General features: G+C 39.2%; 1 protein-coding gene across 2 annotated transcripts in view; it reads right to left on the minus strand.

Annotated features, from left to right (window-relative positions):
* The window catches only part of GFM1 (G elongation factor mitochondrial 1), a 45,316-nt gene extending 28,780 nt beyond the window's left edge, over nucleotides 1–16,536 (minus strand). The window contains exons 1-10 of one of the 2 annotated variants that reach the window (XM_023223356.1): nucleotides 16,248–16,536; nucleotides 15,195–15,347; nucleotides 14,688–14,820; nucleotides 14,036–14,240; nucleotides 11,842–11,958; nucleotides 9,124–9,274; nucleotides 7,917–8,074; nucleotides 6,743–6,827; nucleotides 2,654–2,791; nucleotides 762–863 (exon numbers count right to left, since the gene is read on the minus strand). In XM_023223356.1, coding sequence (XP_023079124.1) covers nucleotides 762–863; nucleotides 2,654–2,791; nucleotides 6,743–6,827; nucleotides 7,917–8,074; nucleotides 9,124–9,274; nucleotides 11,842–11,958; nucleotides 14,036–14,240; nucleotides 14,688–14,820; nucleotides 15,195–15,347; nucleotides 16,248–16,328 — 1,323 coding nt within the window. In that variant the 5' untranslated portion in view covers nucleotides 16,329–16,536. The remainder of the gene's footprint in view (nucleotides 1–761; nucleotides 864–2,653; nucleotides 2,792–6,742; nucleotides 6,828–7,916; nucleotides 8,075–9,123; nucleotides 9,275–11,841; nucleotides 11,959–14,035; nucleotides 14,241–14,687; nucleotides 14,821–15,194; nucleotides 15,348–16,247) is intronic. The other variant, XM_023223357.1, reaches the window with a different exon arrangement.
* Nucleotides 16,537–23,442: the final 6,906 nt, after the last annotated feature.

The following is a 23,442-nucleotide window of genomic DNA, read 5'->3' on the forward strand; positions in this document are numbered from 1 at the left end:
CTCTTTCTTTACTGAATTCATGAAAGAGATCACTCTTATGAACAAATGGCCATAATGTAACAGAGTTTCCTCTACTACAGAGGCAAAAAAGGTGAGTGAGTGAAGGGAATTCAAAGACAGGAACTACCTGTGCATGCTCCTCCCTCAGAATCCCTCAATGATAAAAAGGGACTTCTGAGTTCCAAACGGCGGACTGTTTCTATAAATCAGACTGTGTAGTTGCATATTGCCTTCTGAGCCTGGTTATGTTCTGTTATCCCAAGTCTAGTCTAAATGTTACAGTCTGGTCTCACAAGGGATTGAGGGAACAGTACACTTTCCTGCTACCGAGTTAGTAAGGAAGTAGCACTCCACTGAAACTAGCTTGACGCTAGTGGTAACAATCAGAAATGCACCCCGAGTGTGGAAGCAGGTCTCAGGGTGGAGGAATCAGAGCCACTGTCCAGGTACCATCTGGTGGAGATTTTTCCTTCTTGCTAAACTTGGGAGGATTGTGGATCCTCCAAGTTTTCCCTTTTACTATAGTCAAAACTCTTCCTACTTTTTACTATGAAAAAACCAGGTGAGTTAGCTTACAGAGCAGTTGTCTAATTGACATTCAAAGAGCTATAACCAACATTCAAAGAGCCACCACTAACTTGATGACTGTGGTACTCAACGAAAACTTCTGTGGTTGTTTTTCTGAAGTATTAAATGCACTACATGAAAAAACAGACTTTTAAAATTCTAGTGATAAGTAGCTTTGAAATTAAATGGCTTACCATGGAAAGGTCACTGTTGGCTTTGTTTGTGAATGTGTCTCCACTAGCACAGTCAATGCCAAACAACGCACAGATGTCTCCAGCATATACTTCCTCAACATCCTAAAAAAACAAAAACAAAATGATATTTGATATAAGTAATACAAATAAAGACGTGGTAACTAAAAAGTAACTGTACAGTACACACATTGTATATAAATAAGCATGGTAGAATCTCTCAGCTTGAGTTGTATAGTGAATTAGCTAGAACCAATACAACAACAATCAACCACACTAAGACGTATTTTTAAAAGGCCTTCATTTAAACCATATATCAACAGACAAGATTTTACTTTAAACAGAAAACTCATTACTTGAAGGATCTGCAGTACTAACAACACAGTGCCTCAAAGTTCTAAAGTTATTTCTATGGAATTAAAAGGCATGTACTGGCGGGGCATGGTGGCTCACACCTGTAATCCCAGCACTTTGGGAGGTCGAGGCGAGTGGATCACCTGAGATGAGGAGTTTGAGACCAGCCTGCCCAACATGGCGAAACCCTGTCTCTACTAAAAATACAAAAAATTAGCCAGGCATGGTGGCGGGTGCCTGTAATCCCAGCTACTCGGGAGGCTGAGGTAGGAGAAACACTTGAACCTGGGAGGCAGAGGTTGCAGCAAGCCAAGATCGCGCCACTGCACTCCAGCATGGGAGACAAGAGCAAAACACCATCTCAAAAAAAAAAAAAAAAATGTACTATACATGTTGCCGCAGTTAGACAATGAGATTGTGTATGACAGAGATATACCAGGAAACCTGTAAAGGAAGTTTTGAAAACAAAGGTAGGAGAATGGAGCCCACTGTACTAAAAATAATTTTAATTTCTCACAGATGAAAGCAGTCAAGAAAACACAGGAAATCTAAGAACAAAGCATTGGTGCCTCCAAGCTTCCTAGTTTTTGTCCTTTTACATTTACAGTTCATTCACAACAGCTGTAGCTGTGAGTAAACATGTCTTTCTTTAATGGTGACACAGCTGTACAAATCTTCCAGCTCCTGGTCCATGAAACAGCTATGACAATCATTTAGCCTGCCCCCTGCTGCCTATCTCACAAAACAGCAATGCTGTCAGGTTTTGAGACTGACAATTCCTCTTCTAGAAGAAACAAGTTATAGCTACCAAAAAATTCATAAGATTTTGCTTAGACTGATAAATTTCTCCAGGAATATATAGCTGGATTGGGAGAGGGTGGGTATAGGGGACAAACTCATGCACTCAGTATTCCTTCCAAGACCTAACCTTACTACAGAAGGCTATAGCAGATTCTGAGCCAATTCAAGAATTTAAGGCGTAAGACAAAGTTTATCTCCCAGATCAGCCCCTAAAGCTTTAAATCTTCAGGTGAATTCTGGCCCCAATATGGTCCTGTAGTGGGTTCTACAATAGGAAAAAAGCTCCAGGGTTAAACAGGGCTTTTGTGCCTGCTGTATTTCAGAAAGTAAATAAAACAATGTGGAAAAGTGTGTAAATTTATGATTCTCTTATCTTTAAGAATAACGGTTCCACAGTCTTAAATGCCTATTACATTCTTTGTAATGATAGTTCTTGAGGTAAGTGCTGAATCTTGTATTCTGAGTGTTAGGAAACTATTTCTTTTCCTTAACCTTGGCCCTTGAGAAAATATAACTAATTCCCAACTAGTGGTATTTAAAAAAAATGAGTTGTTAACATCTGCTAATTTAGCCTATAGCAAAGTGCTAGATCAGAGCTGCAACACATTTAAGTAAAAAGGAAGAAACTAGGAACATACATTTAACCAGAATTAATTTTCTAGTGGGGCTCAGGATACCAAGAAAGGTCTATTTCACCCATATTAGAGGAATTTCTAATCTCACGATGACCTTGTACTTGCCTCCATCATGTCAGCATGCATGCGAGTCAGCCGTTGCAACCGTACTTTCTTTCTTGTCCTTGTGTTATAGATGGTGTCACCCTTCTTTAGCTCTCCCTGGTAAATGCGAACGTAAGTTAATTGTCCAAATCGACCTACCTAGAAGTCAAGATCGGGTAGGGGCAGGAAGAATAAAAAGAAACATAATAATCAAAGTACTGAGGAAAGCTTCATAAGTCCCTCCGAGTATTCTCTACCAATTTTAGTAATCTATCTTACATACTTCATTCAGTTTATTGTCATAAACTAATACTAGCTTTGAACACAGATAATGACTGTTATTCATCAATCTTTTTGGTATCACAATCTAAGTTATTTGTTTCCTTTGAAATAAGCTATTAGTATTAGAACAAAATTTTTAAATTTTTTACATAATAAGGAAGTATCTTTTGCCTTCTAACATTATTTCGTAAGTTTAATACAATAAGATATAAAACAAAACAAGGTATAATTGGAAAAACAACAAAGATACCATTAGAAACAGTAGGTGTGTGCTATTCATCTAAAATACAATCTCTGATAATCATGTGGAAAATTATGCAAGTAAGAGTTCTGTGGCTGGGCTGGTCGCTCAGGCCTGTAATCCCAGCACTTTGGGAGGCAGAGGCAGGTGGATCACCTGAGGTCAGGAGTTCAAGACCAACCAGGCCAACATGGCAAAACCCCATCTCCACTAAAATCACAAAAATCAGCCGGGGTTGGTGTCGCACCTATAATCCCAGCTACTCGGGAAGCTGAGGCAGGAAAATTGCTTAAACCCGGGAGGCAGAGGTTGCAGTGAGCCAAGAACTCACCACTGCACTCCAACTTGGGTGACAGAGTAGGTGAGACTCTGTCTCCAAAAAAAAAGAGTTCTGTGAAGTGATTGAATATACTAGCAGTGACCAATTAACATATATTTAAAAGTTCCCAGTTCTTACCATGTTAACTGTAGGCTTAACAAAGTAGCAATCGAAATCCCAACAGGAAATTTTAAACATGTGATTAGTGATTTTAAAATTCATTCAGAGGTAATAGGTAAAAACAGAAATTTTTCAAAATCTATGGTAATGAGATAAAACTAACCCTGACGTATATAAAAACATATTAAAATGCTTGAAACTCACAAAATTCAGAAACAGCACAAATTAGACTAACCACCCCAAAGAGTACAGTATAAAAATCTAAAGTATAAAATATATTGGTCAATAGATGGTAAGGAAACATGACAAATCAATGGAAAAGGAAAAAAAGGATTGTGCATAAAGTACTAACTGGACAAATGATACTCTATTTGGAGGCAGAGGAAATACATTTAGATCCTACCCACCAAACCAAATTCCAGCTGAATTAATGATGGGGAAAGAAAAAAAAACATAAAAAAGTAGAAGGAACGAAAGTAAATATTAACAAAATATATACAAATAAAAGGTTTCTAAGGTTAAAAAATAAAAAATGACTAAACGAAAAAGACTGACATATTTGAGTATATAAACTTTAAAGCACTGATTGCTTTTAAAAACCAAAATGTATTTCATCAAGATGAAAGATTACAATAAAAATTTTCATTTGTTAAATCAGTAATGATTTTTAAATAATACTCAATGATGATATTCCTTGAAATAATCCAATACATTAATTTGGAGAGTACGAATGCAATCTGGCAATATAAACCATTAAATATGAAAACATTCTATGCTTTTAACTCAATAATCACTATTCTGGGAATCCTAAGAAAATATTCTTATAGATGTATTTTTAAAAGCTTTACAGGTAAAAAATTTTACTGTAGTGTTTCTATTTTTTAATCAAAAAATTTTCCCCCTAATTTTGGAGGTAATAAATACACTGTAAAATATTTTTAAAGTAGGAAAAAGCCCCCAAAATATAATCCCATCCCAGAAATAACCACTCTTAACACTTCCAACTTATCTACCACTTTTCCCCACTTAAAATATTATGAACAGAAGGAACAGCATTTCCACAAAAAGCCCATCCAGTCCCCAAATCTTGGTTTCTAATGCTGTTTTACTTAAAAAGGAACCAGTGCTCCTTGGAGAATGGCTGACTCTAGGGCTAAGACACGGAATATAGAAGATAAGCCTGGAGCGTCTTGTAGTGCTGGCAAGTAAGGAAGTATTCAAAAAGGCAAAACATTGGAAGATGTTAAAGGAACACAGGAGCCAAATGGGAGTTCCCAATCGCCAAACCCAGTCACTCTGAACGACAAATGACATACTCAAAGTCATAGTCATGATTATAACTCAAAGTTCAAAATACATATACATGAGTCCATACTGATATTAAATAAGTGATTGTCCAAATAAACAAATGAGCAGGGAAGAAAGACAAATCTCCCATTCAGAAGAATTCCAAATAACTTATGTAGATACTGCCCCTCAAGGGGGTGGAACATAATTCCCCACCCCTTAAGTGTTGGCTGAGTCAAGTGACTTCCTTTTAAAAAGTACACTATGAAAAGGGGAATAAAAAAAGTACAGTAACTTTATAGCGGAGAAACCTGTCAAACGCTCTCTCAGCCAGGTGTGGTGATTGAGGTTAGCTTTAACAATGATATATCATGCCGCAAGTCTGTACCTTGGATATGATGAGACAAGAATAACGCTTTACCTCGATGTAGTCCTCCTAAAAACAAGACTCCAATCTAATCACGTGAAAAACATCAAGTAATAAACCCAAATTGAGCGACACTCTACAAAAGAGCTGACCAATACTTCCCAAAAATGTCAATCTCGTGAGAAACAAGAAAGTCTAAGAAACTGTTACTGCCTAGGAGAGCATGAGGAGACATGACAATCAAATACAACGTGGTCCTCTGGATGGGCCTTCTGTAGTCTTTGTCTAGTGAGACGGAAAAAGGACCTAGACAAAAACTAAAGAAATTCAAATGAAGTATGGATTTTAGTTAATAATAATATACCAATATTGGTCCATTAGTTGTGACAGTGTATATTAACAATGGAGGAAACTGGGTGCAGGATATATAGGAATTCTGTGGACTATCTTCATAACTTTTCTTTAAAATATTCTAAAATAAGTAATTTTGTTTCTTTTTAAATCACAAACATCTTTTCATATCAAAAAAAAAAGCATTTCAATGTAACTGTTAAAGTCTGAATAATGTTGCACTATAAGAATGTACCTCAGTTTATTTATCAAATTGTAATTACTGGGCATTTTATTTTTATTTTTATTTTATTTTTTCGAGATGGAGTCTTGCTCTGCCGCCCAGGCTGGAGTGCAGTGGTGCGATCTCGGCTCACTGAAACCTCTGCCTCCCAGGTTCAAGCAATTCTCCTGCCTCAGCCTCCTGAGTAGCTGGGATTACAGGTGCCTGCCACCATACCTGGCTAATTTTTGTATTTTTAGTAGAGACGGGGTTTCACCATGTTGACCAGACTGGTCTCAAACCCCTGACCTTGTGATCCGCCCGCCTCGGCCTCCCACTCCTGACCTTGTGATCTGCCTGCCTTGGCCTCCCAAAGTGCTGGGATTACAGGTGTGAACTACCATGACCGGCTGGGCATTTTCAATTGTGTGTGAGATTTTGGTTTTATAAGGTGAGCTGAAGCTAACATTAATTCGCTACCCTTCATTAGTTCCTTAGGACATATTTCTAGAAATTGACCCAATGTTATGTATAACAGTAGAAACCTGGAAACATCTAACAATTAGGAAATTTTAAGCAAATTTTGGTGTATCTACTTGATGCACTGTTATGCTACTACTTAAAATGTTTAAACTATTTATAGAAACATGGACCATTATCTATTGTGACATTAAATAAAAAGAGCAAGACAAAACTATACAGGTAGTATGATTTAGGTAAAAATGTACACTCTTCAGGCAAAGAGAAGAGACTAGAAAGAAATGCACCTAATAACAAAAGAACTATCAAGTCAGAGCTTTGGAAATTCTCTATCTGCTCCTTCTGCTTTTCCTATTTTATGCATCTTTCATAAAGGTCAGAGTCATTCTGTAATAGGAATAAAGCAGTAGAAGTAAAAACATTCTACAGATAGCAGTTAAATACATTAGAAAGCAACTTACCTCCAGTTTAAAAGCCAGGCCTACAAACGGGTGGGAATTGTCTCTACTGGAGTTCATTAGGATTTTGGTTTTCTCTTTTGAGTCACTTAAAATAAAATAAATATAAATCTATGAGATGTAATATTGATATTTCTTTTATATCACTTTATTTCATCAGGAAGTATTATCTGAGAAAAAGCACGTGTGTGGGATATTACTGGTGTCACACATAAGTAAACTTTCACTGAAAAAGATCAATAGAAATAAGTTCTCAGCTGGGCATAGCTATGCCTGTAATCCCCACACTTTGGGAGACCGAAGTGAGAGGATCACTTGAACTCAGGAGTTTGAGGTTGTGGTGAGCTATTACTGCACCACTGCACTCCAGCCTAGACAACTGAGCAAGACTTTGTCTCAAAAAAAAAAAAAAAAAAGTCTTCAGAGCTTAGCTTAGTTACTACATAGTGATAGATCAAGAGTAGACTAAAAAACACAGAAATGGTCTCATAGGGAAAGAAAAGAAAATAATTAATGAGTTTATTTTTTTGAAGTTTTTTGTTGTTGTTGTTGTTGTTTTTTTTCTGAGACAGAGTCTTGCTCTGTCGCCCAGGCAGGCTGGAGTGCAGTGGCACAATCTCGGCTCCCTGCAGCCTCTGCCCTCCGGGTTCCAGCGGTTATCCTGCCTCAGCCTCCTGGGTAGCTGGGATTACAGGCGCACACCACCACGCCCAGCTAATTTTTGTCTTTTTAGTAGAGATGGGATTTCTCCATGTTGGTCAGGCTGGTCTCGAACTCCCGACCTCAGGTGATCCACCCGCCTTGGCCTCCCAAAGTGCTGGGATTACAGGCGTGAGCCACTGCGCCCAGCAGAAGTTTGTTTCTTAAAGTTTTTTTTTTTTTTAACAGTATGTCTGAAAACATCTAGTCCCAAATGAGAAAATTTTCTAATGATGTAAACCTTGAGAGATAGTAAAACAAATCATAGTTTTAACTCAAAACAGAATATGATATGGGAACTGATATAATAAATATTTTTCTATATGTCAAAACTGATACCCAAATAAAAACCATGATTATTTGTAAATTATGAAAAAAAATCACAGACATAACTAGAAGAACCATCCTTAAATTCCTTCACAGTGCATAAATATGAAAGTATTTCTGCATAAACTAAGATTCAGTTTTCAAGACTTACTCCTCCTGATTGAGAATAGCATAGTTCTGAACTTCAGATGGATTTGGGAGGTATTCTAAAACAGCATCTAAAAGAGGCTGAACTCCTTTGTTCTTCAAGGCACTTCCCAAAAATACAGGAGTAAATGATCTTTTCAGAGTAGCTCTTCGAATTGCTATCTACAAAAGAAAACAATTTAATGGTAGTTAATGTTAAAATTACATGTTGTGCTTCAAGTCAATTACAAACGAATAAAATGAACTCATACTCCACTCTTCGGAGTGCTGATTCTAATGGAGACTAAAATCAGGTCCCCAATGAACTTAAGGTCAAAATACAAAGAAAAAAATCACTTTCTCCTTCAGGGTGGGAAAGTGATTTACTACACAACTGCTTTCGACACTCTTGGAATCACTACTTGTCACCAATTTTCAATTTGCTAAAAAAAAAAATACATATACACATAGAAAATAGACACACCAAAAGAACACTGCAAAGAGTATGCTACAATTGTGTAAAATGGAGGAAAAAATAATATATATATGCAAAACCAAAAGCCTATGGAAAGATATACCAGAAACTATTAACTGGTAACCTGTTTCAGGGATGGGGAAGAGAACTGGGAAGACGGAAAAAAAATAAAATAAAAGGGTGTTTACTGTTTACCTTTGTATACCTTTTAAATATTTAAACCATATGAACATATGCTCGATTAAGAAACATTTATCTTTTTCTCTTTGTAAAGAGCATATACACAGGAAACCAAACAGTACAAATCTCTCATAAATTATAGGTCATGACGGTAGCAGGCTCCAGGTCCTGCCCCAACCCTTAGTGAAACACCATCAATGTGTCTGCTGGCTGAACAGTCCTTAGAGAATATGTAGTGGAGCTTTAGCTCTAGCAGCTGGAAGAGGCCAACAATAGTGCTGTGGCCACAACCAACAAATGAATAAAATGACCTGACACTCTTTGGATAGAAACTAAAATCAAGTCCCCAATAATTTAAGGGACCTCAACAACTTTTCTCATTTGAAGTTATTATATACCTCACTTAAAAAAAGTAATATACCACGTCAAATATTTTTTGAGGAAGCCAATTATGTTAAATAAATGTACTGAGATTTCATTAATAAAGCCCATATATAAAAGCATCATGTCCCCTCCCTATAAAAAACAAACAACTTCTTTTTGTTGTTAATATAAGACTTATTTTGAAAGCACTTGCCTTTAAATCAGAAATCGAGGGGATTTTTTCTTCCAGAAACATCTCACCAAGCTGTTCATCTGAATTGGCAACACATTCAATTAGCTCCTGCCGGTGGTCAGTGGCTGCCGCCCTTAATTCAGCTGGAATCTCACCATATCGAACAATCTGACTAAGAAAACAAATATTTTGGTGTTTTAAGGATATTCACCTTGATATATGAAGGACTAATGAAAAAGATACGATTAAGGGTTAAAACATTTTTTTAGGTAAGACAGAGCTCTGATACATTTGTGTTCAAATGGCAAACAAGACTAATGCATACCTTTAAAATGCACACAGAATAGTAGATAAATATACTGTAACAGGCAAGTTTAAAGTCAAAGTTGCACTATCAGTAACTGAAGAGCTAAAGCAGTCCACTATCATGAGAAAAAAAAAATCTCTGGTTTTATAATAGACATCACATTCTACTTTTCTGCATATCAAGTTTTACAGACGATAATGATAAAATACATAACACCAAATCTTCCCAATTTAATGCAACCTGGTTTATCCTTACTCAATATACAGTAAAACACAAGTTCAAAACAATGACTTGACAAAGTATCAACTAAATCAAAGTTTAAACTCTTCAGTGTAGTTTTTACTGTATTCTAATTATTTTAAAACTGGCAAGCATGCAAAGTAATAATAGCATCCATTTACTGAATACTTATAATGCAGTAAGCACTAAACTAAATATCTGACAAGCTATTTATTTGATCTTCACATATGAAGTAGCTTTTATTATCTGCATTTTCAGATCAACTAACTTACATAGGCAAAGTAATTTGCCCAACACTGTCCTACTAGTAAACAGAAGAGGTAAGATTCAAAGCCAATCTGTCTGGGGCCCATTTGAGTTCTTGAAAATTCTATTAATCATATTCTTATTAATCACAACATAACAATCTCTAGCAAGCAGCACTTAGGAAGACCTTACTCTATGCCTTTCCATCTAATAACAGATCATACACTTTTTAACAAAGAATATCCCAATTTAAAGGGTGACTAAATATGGCAGACTCTTCCATCTGTGACATCAGTTCTCCATTCCTCCAGAGGTTGAACAGATAAAATTACAAATAAAATGTTCAAAGCTAAAATGGATATACTTGGTATGATATTTAAAAGCAGTCTGAAAATTTTTCAAGGTATTTCTTTTAAAATGGAAATTAATATAAAAAATAAGCATTTCAGAAAATACATTCCTAACTTTAATAAAGATAAAAGAAGCCATTTCCAAGGAAATAAAAAGTAACTCTTAATATTCTAAGACTCCCCACAGCCTCAGATCTTAATTTCAACCTTCCTGGCAAGCTCCCTGCTTCTTAGCCTTTCATGTGTCAGAATCATCTGTGGATTCCTTTCCAAATATACATACAGTAAACTAGGGCTGGAGAAGGGTACATGTACATTAAGAAGCTGCATCTGTGGTTCTGATGTACAACAAAATTTAAGAGTCTCTACTTCTGACAACAGAAATATGTGCCTTGGTAATTCTGGGAAAGCGGATTTATTCATTCATTTACAAATATTTTTGAGTCCCTATTATGTACCAGGCAGTTGCAGGGGCTGGGACATAGTAGTGAATAAAGTAGGAAAAAATAAAATGACAAATCCTGCCTTATTGGGCCTTACATCCTAAGGAGTGGAAGGTAAACTATGCTGTCATTACTCAGTTGTCACATAAAAAGTAGAGAAACACCTTATCCCCTGGACAGACTCCATCCTTTTCCTGCTTACAAGATGGCTGATGAAGATAAATTCTACAGTTCACTGATCACAATGCCATTCACCCACCGGCCAGACCTGCAATCCCAATTCCATAGCAGAGGAAGGAAGTCCCTCAGGAAGTGCCTGTGGAGAAACTACCAGGCTCCAGAGGTCACTCCTCAGAACAAAGGATCATTTATGGCTCCTCACATTGTCTAGATCAATGTCACTCAAAGTATGGTCTGCAGACCTCTCAGAGCAGCATCAACTGGAAACTTCCAGAAATGCAAAGTACGGGCCCCACCCCAATGGACTGATCAGTATCTCTGGAGGCAGAGCCAGGACTATGTCTTTTAACAAAGTCTCCAGGAGATTGTTATGAATGCTGAGGTTTGATAACCACCAGGCAATTGCAGTACTTTGTAGGTAAAGGTCACTCAAAAGCTGATGGACCAAATACCACATCAAAAAGTTACCAATTTACTTCTTGCATTTCCCAAACTACATCTGTACAATTTTAACTGTTTTGACTTAGCAATCTTTTTTGTCCATGTAATTATAAAGCAGGAAGAGCAAATATTTATGATCCCTATTTTCTTCCTAATTTTTATCACAATACCCCAGACCTGGCAGGTGCTCTATAAAAGTCCACAGAATGAATGAATAAATGAACAAGTGCAAAAAGTTATAATACATTTACTAACCCAAATTTACTAACCCAAACTGAAGGCCTCCTTTCACCACACCACGCGTGCCATAATGTGATATGAGTTTATTACTCAAAAACTAACACAGTCTCTCTCAGAATAAATACTAAATAAAATGGGGAGCAACAAGGATTAAAGGCATTAAAACAAAACCATCTCAGAGTATTCTTCCAGCCACATTTCAAAAAGACTCTGGGTTTGATGAACTTATCCTTTCCTTCTTTTTAATGCTTTTCAAAATTTAAAATTTTAATAATGTATTTTTAGCACTTACCCAAAGTCTCCATCAAAATAGATGGCTCGTTCCTCAATAAGATCTATAATACCTTTAAAATTACCCTCCAAACCAATGGGTATCTGCATAAACGCTGCATTATGATTTAGTTTAGACCTGAAAAATAAAAGTACACTTGTTTACCTTTTTTCTTTTCCCCTAATCCCTTTGAAATGAGTATTTTAAAAAAATCAATGGCAGACACTGGAGAACTGAGAAGGGTGTTACCATCAGGTCAGAACAGAAAATATGAAGCTGTTGGGAACAGACTGACAATGTAAGTCAAGGAGCTCAGGAAGCGACAACCCCATTCAGGCAACAAAAAGAACTCCAAAATAACTGTTTTACCATAAGATCCCCAGATACACTGGATCAAAAGCAGAAGGGGGAAGAACAGATAATGGGGGGCTAGCCAGGAAATTAAATAGTAGGATAGTTGAGCCCACCTTTTATTTATTTATTTATTTATTTTTTGAGAGAGTCTCCCTCTGTTGCCAAGGCTGAAGTGTAATGGTGCAATTTCCGCTCACTGCAACCTCTGCCTGCCGGGTTCAAGCGATTCTCCTGCTTCAGCCTCCTGAGTAGCTGGGATTACAGGCGCCTGCCACCATGCCCGGCTAATTTTTTGTATTTTTAGTAGAGATGGGGTTTCGCTATGTTGGCCAGGCTGGTCTTGAACTCCTGACCTTGTGATCCACCCGCCTCAGCCTCCCAAAGTGCTGGAATTACAGGCGTGAGCCACCGCGCCCGGCCCAGGCTCAAAACTGACTAGAAACGGCATTCACTGGCAAAAATTCTCATTGGAAAAGAATATGCTCTAGCTACCACTGTTTAGTCTAGACTCTAGACTCCCATCAATAACTAGGGTTAAAGATCTAAGAATCACCAAATATTTGAAGGAAACCAAAAGCTTGAAAGAGAAATGTGAACTTAATAAAACTTATCTCCAAGAAGAGAGTTACCAGAGGAAAGAAAATAAAATGTAAAGACTTGAGAAACGATTACCTTTACTGATAAAAATGTTGCAATGAAAGAGAAAGTTTATGAAAATTAAGTACATAATTGCTGAAAAAAAAGTTTTAAGGCAAGCTAAATAACTGAAGAGACACAAATGAATACCAAATTAGTGAGCTGGAAGATCAACCTCAAGAACTCTCTCATAAGCCCAGTGCAAAATTAGAAGGAGACAGAAAGAATAAGTACGATAGAAAAGGTAAGACATGAAGGTCAGATCTAGAAGTTCCAGATTTTTATCTGCTTTATAGAAGTTACAAAATGGAAAACAAATAAATGGGAGTGGAGAAAAGAATAAACCGAAGCAATCAAATAAATGCTAAAACAGTGTTTCCTTGGAATTCAGAAGATTCGGTGAAAAAAGTCCATCTATTGCCAAGCATAAGTAACATAAGGACAAAAAGTAAAACCATTTTACCAAAAGTTATAAATATCCAACTAAGAAAATGTTCATTTTCATATCAAATATATCACTTCCATCAGATTTTTTTGTCATCAGACACACCATTCTCAGCCTGTCCACTACCATAAACTTCATACCTATATATCCATCAACTGTGCCATGTGAAACATAAGTATGAACTCTACAGCTACACGTGCACATCTACAAAAGGTGAAAAGTGAAATTCTGACTCTTTTTAAAGCTTTGTGAAATATACAGTATTGTGTAAAATTTAAAATGCTATAAATACTACTGGTTCTATCTGGTACAGAAAGGAAGTGTTACTGTTGTCCTAGAAAATATGTTTCCATCTGAAAACAAGAAAATCTCATCTCTATGGCAAGCTATTTAAGGGCATAAATTAAAATGCTTCAAGGAAAAAGTAAAACCAAAGATGATCTTTTGTCTAAATAAAACACAAGGCATTTTTAGAATCTAGATTGTAACTTCTCTAATAATAGCAAAACAGTGTAAACAGACTGTTTTCTGAATTCATCTTCAATTTCCCTAGAATTTAGGTAATACTGTCCCCATTTTACAGAGAAGGTAGCTGATGAGAACATACCACAAGCCAATTTACTAAAATCAGTGTTCCATTTACTAAGTGACTCACATAAATACATTAAAAAAGCTAAATTTAAGAATAAAGTTTAATGACAGTGAATTAATCATCCTTCTGGATATAAGGTTTGCTGTCTAGATCATCACATCCTCTTTGTTCATTCTAAGGCTCATTACCTCATTTGCTGCAGGGCCCTGGCTGGGTTGGAGCCCAGTCGGTCCAATTTGTTAATAAAAGTTAGAAATGGAACGTTGTAGCGCTTCATCTGACGATTAACAGTCATGGTCTGGCACTGTACCCCTCCAACAGCACAGAGAACAAGGACTGCACCATCCAACACTCTCAGAGCCCTTTCAACTTCTATTGTGAAGTCCACATGCCCTGAATAAGATGAAGTATGACAGGGTCTTAAAGAGCAATCTGAATTTTTAACATATGCACTATTAAAAGTTTTTGTATCTCTGCTCATCACAAAAGTCTTCTAATTAGAATGTAGATTCCTGAGCTCACCAATACTATTCATCAACCCTTAAGTGGAGGGCCCGGCAAGACCACTTCAAGAAGATACTAGGGCACAGGCACCTTTAAAATCAGCAAGAATATGTAGAAGGCAAGAATCTGCCTACTCACAATTTACTTGCACAAAATTTTCAAGAAAACTACATAAGGATGAAGTGCTCTAGGTCCTAAGTTAGGTTTCTTTAATAGGAATTCAATGTTATACTTTTGAGTATTTGACACTCAAAAATTAATTGGGTCATAGTAACAGAAAGAACCAAATGTGCTTTTGCCAAAAGAAGCTGCAATAAAACCAAGAATCCAACTCACCAGGAGTATCTATAATGTTAATATTGACATCTTTCCACATGGTGTAAGTGGCCGCTGACTGAATAGTGATTCCTCTTTGTCTCTCTAGTTCCATGGAATCCATGACAGCACCAACTCCATCTTTACCTTTCACCTAAACACAAGCACAGCAATTCAGACTTTCTCTGTTCCTGCATTCCAAGAAAGAAAGAAAACTTAACTGAAATGGCAACAGTTGTCAGGTGCAGGAGCTCATGCCTATAATCCCAGTATTGTGGGAGACTGAGGCAGGAGGATAATTTGAGCCCAGGAGTTTGAGACCAGCCTGAGCAACAAAGTGAGACCCCGTCTATAAAAACTTAAAAGAACACCAGAACACAGATACTTAAGCAACTTTCAGATAAGCTTGTCAAAGGTCCACTGTTACCACTGTTTTAATCTTTCAGGTTTATAAGCTTTATTAAATAATGGCAACAAAACAATTAAAATCAGGTTCTAATTCATCTGGAATCAACCATGAATATATACCTCATGCATCTGTGCAATTCTGCCAGTGTAGTAAAGGACTCGTTCTGTTAACGTAGTTTTCCCAGAATCAATGTGAGCTGAGATTCCAATATTTCGTATTTTTTCATTAGGAATAACCCCTGTTGAAGACCACCGGCAGGCATTCCAATTAACCTGAAAAAAATAAGAGAGCTCAATTCTACGCACCTTTTATAAAAGAGAACAGAGAATTAAAGGAGTATGGTGGACATTATTTCTCCAAGAAATCTCATTGGATATGAGATAGCTTGAGAAAGGCACCAGGGGAAACGTTTAAGCCTGGAACTCTTGTAATCAGAGGAGAGACTACAAAAGACAGAAAAGACGTATTCTTTTAAATTAATGAATAAATTTAATTTAATTAAAATGGGAGATAATTTTTACTACAGATTTGAAAATACACACTGGGGCAGATAAAATCACAAAGACAGCTCCAAAAAACTTTAATAGAAAATACAAATTTTAGCTTAAATTTAACTTAATTTTTTTCCCTTTCTCCTTTATTGTAGTTCACAGATGACAAATATGTTTGAGAACTTACATGCTCTATGCAGTGGTGCTAATGGCTCCAAAAGATTTACAATTCCCTCGAAACAAAAACAATTCATGAAGTTTGTTTTAACTTTACTCTGGGGGCAGGGGATGGGGATCCCTGTTAGATGGAATTAAGATACAATATAAACCTTTCCCTATAGGACTGCACTTCCACAATGCACAACTATTTATGGGGAAAGAGAGGCAAAAACAAAAACAAAAACAAACAAAAAACAACCTTAGATAAGGTGGATAAAATATGAAAGTATTTGAGTGACAGGTACTTTTAGCTGATTAAACCCCAGGGATACCAGAGAGCAAAACAAACAAGTTAACGAGCTAATGTGCAGGCATGGAGGGGCTTTTCAGCACTGACGCGCGACCGCCAGTATTCGGAGCTGCCAGCCAGGAAGACTCAGGGGTGTCACTGCCTTCCATGGCCCAGAAGGGACCACAAGGTCTCGGGAATGGTCCCGATTCAGCCTCTCTGTGCTCCAGTACCTGCTTCCTCTGCCATCCTAGGGAGGCGGGGGCCCTTCCGCGCCCCAGAGCCGCGACAGCTGCGGCTCCCAGCAGTCTCATCGCAAGCACAGAGCACGCGACAACTCCCGTGGCTCCGGGTCGGTTCAGCTGCCGGTAACTCACCGGGAATCGGTCAAAGTCACGCCGGCGGCCAATGTTGTAAGAGCACTTCCGGGGCAAAGGACGTAAGGAAAAAGAAAGTGAGGAAATGAAAGAGGAGCAACTGGACTGGAGGCGGAGCAGTGCCTACGCTGCTCGCGCGCCGTCTATCGACTTGGAAGAGAAAGTGCAATCGCTTTGCGTTTATCCCAGTAAGACCACACAGGTGTATGGGTGGGGGAAGGGAGTCCTTCTTTGGTCTTCGTCTTCTTTTTCAAATATTACCTCCGTATTAAAATACAGCCTTTAAACATGGTCGTTACGCCTGTAAAGCAATGTGGAGAAGTGTATATAACAGAATTTAAGTAGGTAAAAAGCAAAATTATCTATTACAAATATATATATGTATATATATATGACATGGCCTGAAAAAGAAAGTGGAAAAAATATAGTGAATGAACTACCAATTACAACTACTAACATTTCAAAATGTTGTTATTGTTCGATGTCAGATATCCAGTCCATATGGAAGACTGCATCCTTGACTATTCTGCTTGGATGTGTTAGAGGCATGTTGAACTTAACAGGTCCAAAACTGAGCTTCGGATCTTCTTCCCCAAACCTTCTACAGTCTTCTCCAACTCATAAATGTAAGCTTTAGTGACTCTAGCCAAAAATGTTAGTTACTTTGACACCACGCTGTGACATCTCTGGTCTAATCAGTCAGCACATCCTGTAAGCTATACTTTCAGAAAAATATCCAGAACTTGGCCGGGCGCGGTGGCTCACGCCTGTAATCCCAGAACTTTGGGAGACTGAGGTGGGCGGATCACGAGGTCAGGAGATCGAGACCATCTGGCTAACACGGTGAAAACCCGTCTCTACTAAAAATACAAAAAAAATTAGCCTGGCGTGGTGGCAGGCCCCTGTAGTTCCAGCTACTTGGGAGGCTGAGGCAGGAGAATGTCGTGAACTCGGGAGGCGGAGCTTGCAGTGAACCGAGATCGTGCCACTGCACTCCAACCTGGGCGACAGAGCTAGACTCTGTATCAAAAAAAAAAAAAAAAAATCCGGAACTTACTTCTCCCCACCTCTCAGTACTGCCATTTCTGGAAGAAACTATCGTAATAGCCTCGTAACCGATTGCACTGCTTCTATCCTTGCTGTTGTCAGTGGGCCGGTTCAGGTGCTTGACTTCGCCACACGAAAGAATTTGAAAGCAAGTACAAGTAAGAGTAGGCGAAAAAGTTTATTTGGTTTACCAAAAGTACACTCTGAGAGGCAGAGTGGGCTGCTCAGAGACAAAGAGATAGACAGCCTTTAGTATCTTTAGGGAATTCCCTTTATGGGTGAGGCAGGAGAACAGGGTCTGGAGGCAGGGAACCGAAGGCCCTGCTGGCTTCCTAGAGCTGAATCAAAAGGAAAACCCCACCTCTCCATGCCCAAGTAACAAAAGGATCAGAGGCTACTCCCAATGCATTGCATTGCAGATGAAAAAATGGAAAGTACCTCTGACTGGTCCCCTATGGCAAACAGTCAGACTGGTAGCAAGCGAAGTCCTCATGTGTAACTTTATAACTTCACTTCAGCCTTTGATTGATCATCTCCTGCAACCAAGCAGGCTGATTGTGGGCCAGTCCTTCATTTACATAGGATGTAACCAAGTAACCAATGGAAACCCTCTAGTGAGTATTTAAGTCCCAGAATAACAGATGCTCTTGAGCTGTGGAGTGTACTTTTGTTTCAACACATCTGTGCCTTCATTGCTCCATTCTTTCATTGCTTTGCTTATGTGTTTTGTTCAATTCTTTGTTCAAACACCAAGAACCTGTATGACTCATAGTCAAGACCCTTCACTGGTAACATGGGAGCTGCACATTCATATTCATAAAATACTGGTAAGTTCAAGTATGCAAAGCTGGACCTGTGGTTGGCACATGTACTCAGGAGCTACTTGTTCTAACACAGGGGTACCCAACCTCTGGAACAGGGACCAGTACCAGTCCATGGCCTGTTAGGAACCAGGCCACACGGTAGGAGGTAAGCAGTGGGCGAGGAAGTGAAGCTTCATCTGTATTTACACCCTCTCTTTATCACTTGTTTTACCACCTGAGCTCTCCCTCCTGTCAGATCAGCAGTGGCGTTAGATTCTCATGGGAGTGTGAACCCTATTGTGAACTATGCATTCAAGGGATCTAGGTTACACACTCCTTATGAGAATCTAATGCCTGATGACCTGAGGTGGAGCTAAGGTGGGGCTGCTAGTGTTGGGGAACAGCTGCAAATACAGATTGACATTAGCAAAGAGGTTTGACTGCACATCAATTGCTTGCAAATTCATATCAAAACCATATCAGTGAGTGGCAAGTGACAAAAGCTGCACTGGTGGCAAGCTTTATAGTGGCAAGTGAGTTGATGTACTTTAATTTTACAGCTGCATCTGATGGCAGACTTTAAAATCATGCGTGACCCGCCTATTATTTTATTTACCAAATCTGTCCACGCTTCCTTCCCACACTGAGCACTTGTCTCAGTCACAGTTTTGGTAAGCCCACAAGCCAACCTTAGCCAAATGAGTAAAAAACAAATGTCACTGGAGAGCTTCTTTGAAAATGGGGACAGACTCAATGATGAGACAATGGAAAACTCTAAGACTGACAATAAAAGGAAAATTGCATTTAAAAGAAAATACCTAGAGCCCTACTTAAGTTGCAGGTTCATTGCAACAGGTGATTCACATTCTCCAAGCCTGCTTTGTAAAATATGTGGCAAGCGGCTATCCAACAAACCTATGAAAACCTTCAAAACTGCTTCACCACATGGAGACCAAGCACTCTACATTAAAAGAGAAGCCTTTGGAGTTTTTCAAAAGAAAAAACATGAACACGAAGAAAGAAGCAATTATTGAAGGCCACCACTTCCATCAAATGCATCTGCACTGACAGCATCATTCTTGGTGGCTAACAGCATTGCTAAAGCTAAGAAGCCCTTTACTATTGGAGAAGAATTGAACCTGCCTGCTGCTAAGGACTTTTGTCGTGAACTTTTAGGAGATGCTGCAGTTCAAAAGGTGGCACGTGTGCCTCTTTGGGCTAGCACCCTAATTAGAGGAAATGATGAAATAGCAGAGGATATCGAGGCACAATTGTTAGAAAGGATTAATGGGGCTGGGCGCAGTGGCTCATGCCTATAATCCCAGCACTTTGAGAGGCCAAGGCGGGCACATCACAAGGTCAGGAGTTCAAGACCAGTCTGACCAACATGGTAAAACCCCATCTCTACTAAAAATACAAAAATTTGCCAGGCATGGTCGTGTGCGCCTGTAATCCCAGCTACTCAGGAGGCAGAGGCAGGAGAATCTCTTGAACCCGGGAGGCAGAGGTTGCTGTGAGCCGAGATCATGCCCCTGCACTCCAGCCTGGGTGACAGAGCGAGATTCCATTTGAAAGAAAGAAAAAAAGAAAGAGAAGAAAGAAAGAAAGAAAGAAAGAAAGAAAGAAAGAAAGAAAGAAAGAAAGAAAGAAAGAAAGGAAGGAAGGAAGGAAGGAAAGAAGGATTCAGGAGGATGTGCAGGAGGATGTGTTATGTGCACGTTTGTTGCCTACCAACACCACAGCAGCATAACTAGTCAAGTCTTTGAATGATTACATAGCAAAACTGAATTGGTTATTTTGTGTCAGTATATGCACAGACAGAGCAGCTGCCATGACTGGACAGCTTTCTTGTTTCACTACTAGGGTCAAAGAGGTTGCTTCTGAATGTGAGTCTACACACCGAGTTGTCCATAGAGAAATGCTAGCTAGCTGAAAAGTATCACCTGAACTTAACGTTTTGCAGGATGTAATTGAAATTATCAACCACAGTAAAGTACACGCCCTTAACTCACGTCTGTTCACGCAGCTCTGTGAGGAGATGCACACAGAGCACATCCACCTTCTTATGCACAGAAATGAGATGGATTTTTAAAGGTGGATCACTGGCCGGAGATTTTGAGTTATGAGAGTCATTCCATAGATTTCTTTTAGAAAAACAGTCACCACTGGCAGCACATTTCAGTGACACGGAATGGGTCACAAAACTTGCTCAATCGTATGACATATTTAACCTGCTCAATGAACTCAATCTGTCACTTCAGGGGAGAAGGACAACTGTGTTCAAGTTGGCAGATAAAGTGGCTGCATTCAAAACCAAACTGGAATTATGGGGTGATGAGTTAACACTGGGATTTTTAACATGTTTCAAATATTAACAGAGATTTTGAAAGAGACTAAGCCAGGGCCTTCTCTCTCCCAACTGGTGCATGATCACCTATCTTAGCTTTCAGAAGAGTTTGAGCATTACTTCCCAACCACAAAAGATCCCTGAACTGGGAAGGAATTGATCCATGACCCATTTGTGAATAAATTATTTGTAAATCAACTTTGTCTGTGCTAGAAGAGGATCGATAGTTTTGTAGCAGGAAGAGCCATAGACAAAACCCCTCAGACACCAAGTTAAAGAAGGAAGGGGTTTATTCATCTGGGAGCATTGGCAAGACTCCTGTCTCAAGAGCCGAGCTCCCAGAGTGAGTAATTCCTCTCCCTTTTAAGGGCTCACAACTGTAAGGGGGCCCACGTGAGAGGGTCATGCTCAATTGAGCAAGCAGGGGGTACGTGACTGGGGGTGCATACACAGGTAATTAGAAAGGAACCGAACAGGACAGGGATCTTCACAGTGCCTTTTTAATGGAAATAACCAATTAGGTCAGGGGTCGATCTTTAACTACCAGGCCCAGGGTGTGGTGCCAGGCTGTCTGCTTGTGGATTTCATGTCTGTCTTTTAGTCTTTACTTCTTCTTTCTTTGGAGGCAGAAATTGGGCATAAGACAATATGAGGGGTGATCTCCTCCCTTAGTTTGAGATCACAAATAATGGTGGCCTTAAAAGTATGTTTGAGACAACTTCAAAATCTCCATACATTCTGGATTAAAGTCAAGACAGAATATCCTGAGATTGCCTAAAAAGCATGGAAAAGCCTGCTTTCATTTCCAACACCCTATCTTTGTGAAGTAGGGTTTTCTGCAGTGACAGCAACCAAAATGAGTTATGGAGTAGACTGGACATAAGCAACACACTTTGAGTGTCACTGTCTCCTGTCACCCCTAGATGGGACTGTCTAATTGCAGGAAGACAAGCTCAGGGCTCCCACTGATTCTATATTATGGTGAGTTGTATACTTATTTCATTATATATTACATTGTAATATATATAATTTTCATTATATATTACATTGAAAATGATAAAATTGTAGAAATAAAGTGCACAATAAATGTGCTTGAATCATCTTGAAACCATCCCCCAACTCTCTACAGTAGAAAAGTTGTCTTCCATGAAACCAGTCCTTCGTGCCAGAAAGGTTGGTGACCACTGCTATAACAGGCATTGCAGGTATCATTAGCATACAAAATCTCTTCCTGGTGGTGTGTTTTTTACTATCAAAATAAGGAAAAAAACTATTATAAGCTAAACCTTGAGCCGAGCTACACATGCAGAACCTGAAAAATTTCTAGCCACCCAGTCCCCCTCCCCCTGCCCCTCACTCAAGGCAGGAATTTGTAGCTAATAGCTTCTTGGGTTTTGATGCTAATTGGCTGGAAATTGGGGAAGCTACAATATGAATAAAGGCTTTTGTTCCCTTTCCCGGCTGTACTGGGTGTCAGGAACTTGTAACCATTGGGAAGCAGGCTGGTATCCTGTACAACTGCTTAGCATGGCCTCCTAAGCTTATTTATTCTGCCTCAAATTCACAACACAGTAACTAAAGGGATACTTTTAAGTCAGACCAGGTCCTTTGTCTGCTAAAGACACTCCATCCAGTGAATTCATTGTTGCTGTTATCTCAAGGAATTCCTATTTCCCTGCCCCTTTTGCTCAAGCCACATTGGCCTCTGGGATGGTTAGTATTGAGTGTCAACTTGATTGGATTGAAGGATGCAAAGTATTGTTCCTGGGTGTGTCTGTGAGGGTATTACCAAAGGAGATTAACATTTGAGTCAGTGGACTTGGAAAGGCAGACCCACCGTCAATCTGGGTGGGCACCATCTAATCAGTTGCCACCGTGGCTAGACTAAAAGCAGGCAGAAGAACGTGGGAGGACTAGACTGGCTAAGTCTTCTGGCCTCCATCTTTCTCCCATCCTGGATGCTTCCTACCTTCATGCATAGGATTCCAAGTTCTTCAGGTTTTGGAGTCTTGAACCTGTTGAGGACTAAACTCTGATTTTTTTTTTTTTTAATCTTGCCCAGATTCCTATCTAAGGGGTCTGGGGCATAATGCCCCATGCCCTACAAACCATAAATTCTCATCATTGCCTCATTTGGAAAGGCTAATCAGAAACTCAAAAGAATACAACCATTTGTCTCTTGCCTACCTATGACCTAGAAGACCCCTCCCCACGTTGAGCTGTCCTGGTTTTGCTTTGAGTTGTCCCACCTTTCCAGACAGAACCAATGTTCATCTTACATATGTTGACTGATGTCTTATGTCTCCGACTGTATAAAACCAAGCTGTGCTCTGACCACCTTGGGCACACATTGTTAGGACCCCCTGAGGCTGTGTCACAGGCATGTGCCCTCAACTTTGGCAAAACAAACCTTGTAAATTAACTGAGACCTGTCTCAGATATTCAGGGTTCACATTTTGGTAACCATGAAGGGAATCTGAGTGGAGGTACTGCTGATCTGTAAGATAAAATAAATCTTTCTGAGTTCTCTTCAAAGTGTTTAGCCTGTGAACTTCCTTACCAAGGCAAGACGCATCCCACTGCCCCATTGCGGTGGCCTCAGGGACGGGAGATCGAGACCCACCCGTTGTGACGAATAAATCCAGACTCTCAGCAACGTGGGGAGGAGAGGCTTGCCAATACTGCGGTGAACAGGTAAACTCTGTGCACAGACCAAGGTAGGAAACGTCACAGGGGCGACAAAGTACTTCTTTGGTGGTCGGAGGGGGTGGTGGGGCATTCTGGAGGTTGAAAGTGCTTGAATGGTAACAAGCACTACTGCTGTGCAGAGTGAGTGAGTCCAATCTGTGGTTCC

The sequence above is a fragment of the Piliocolobus tephrosceles genome, chromosome 2 (genome assembly GCF_002776525.5).
Source record: "Piliocolobus tephrosceles isolate RC106 chromosome 2, ASM277652v3, whole genome shotgun sequence".
NCBI lineage: Eukaryota > Metazoa > Chordata > Mammalia > Primates > Cercopithecidae > Piliocolobus > Piliocolobus tephrosceles.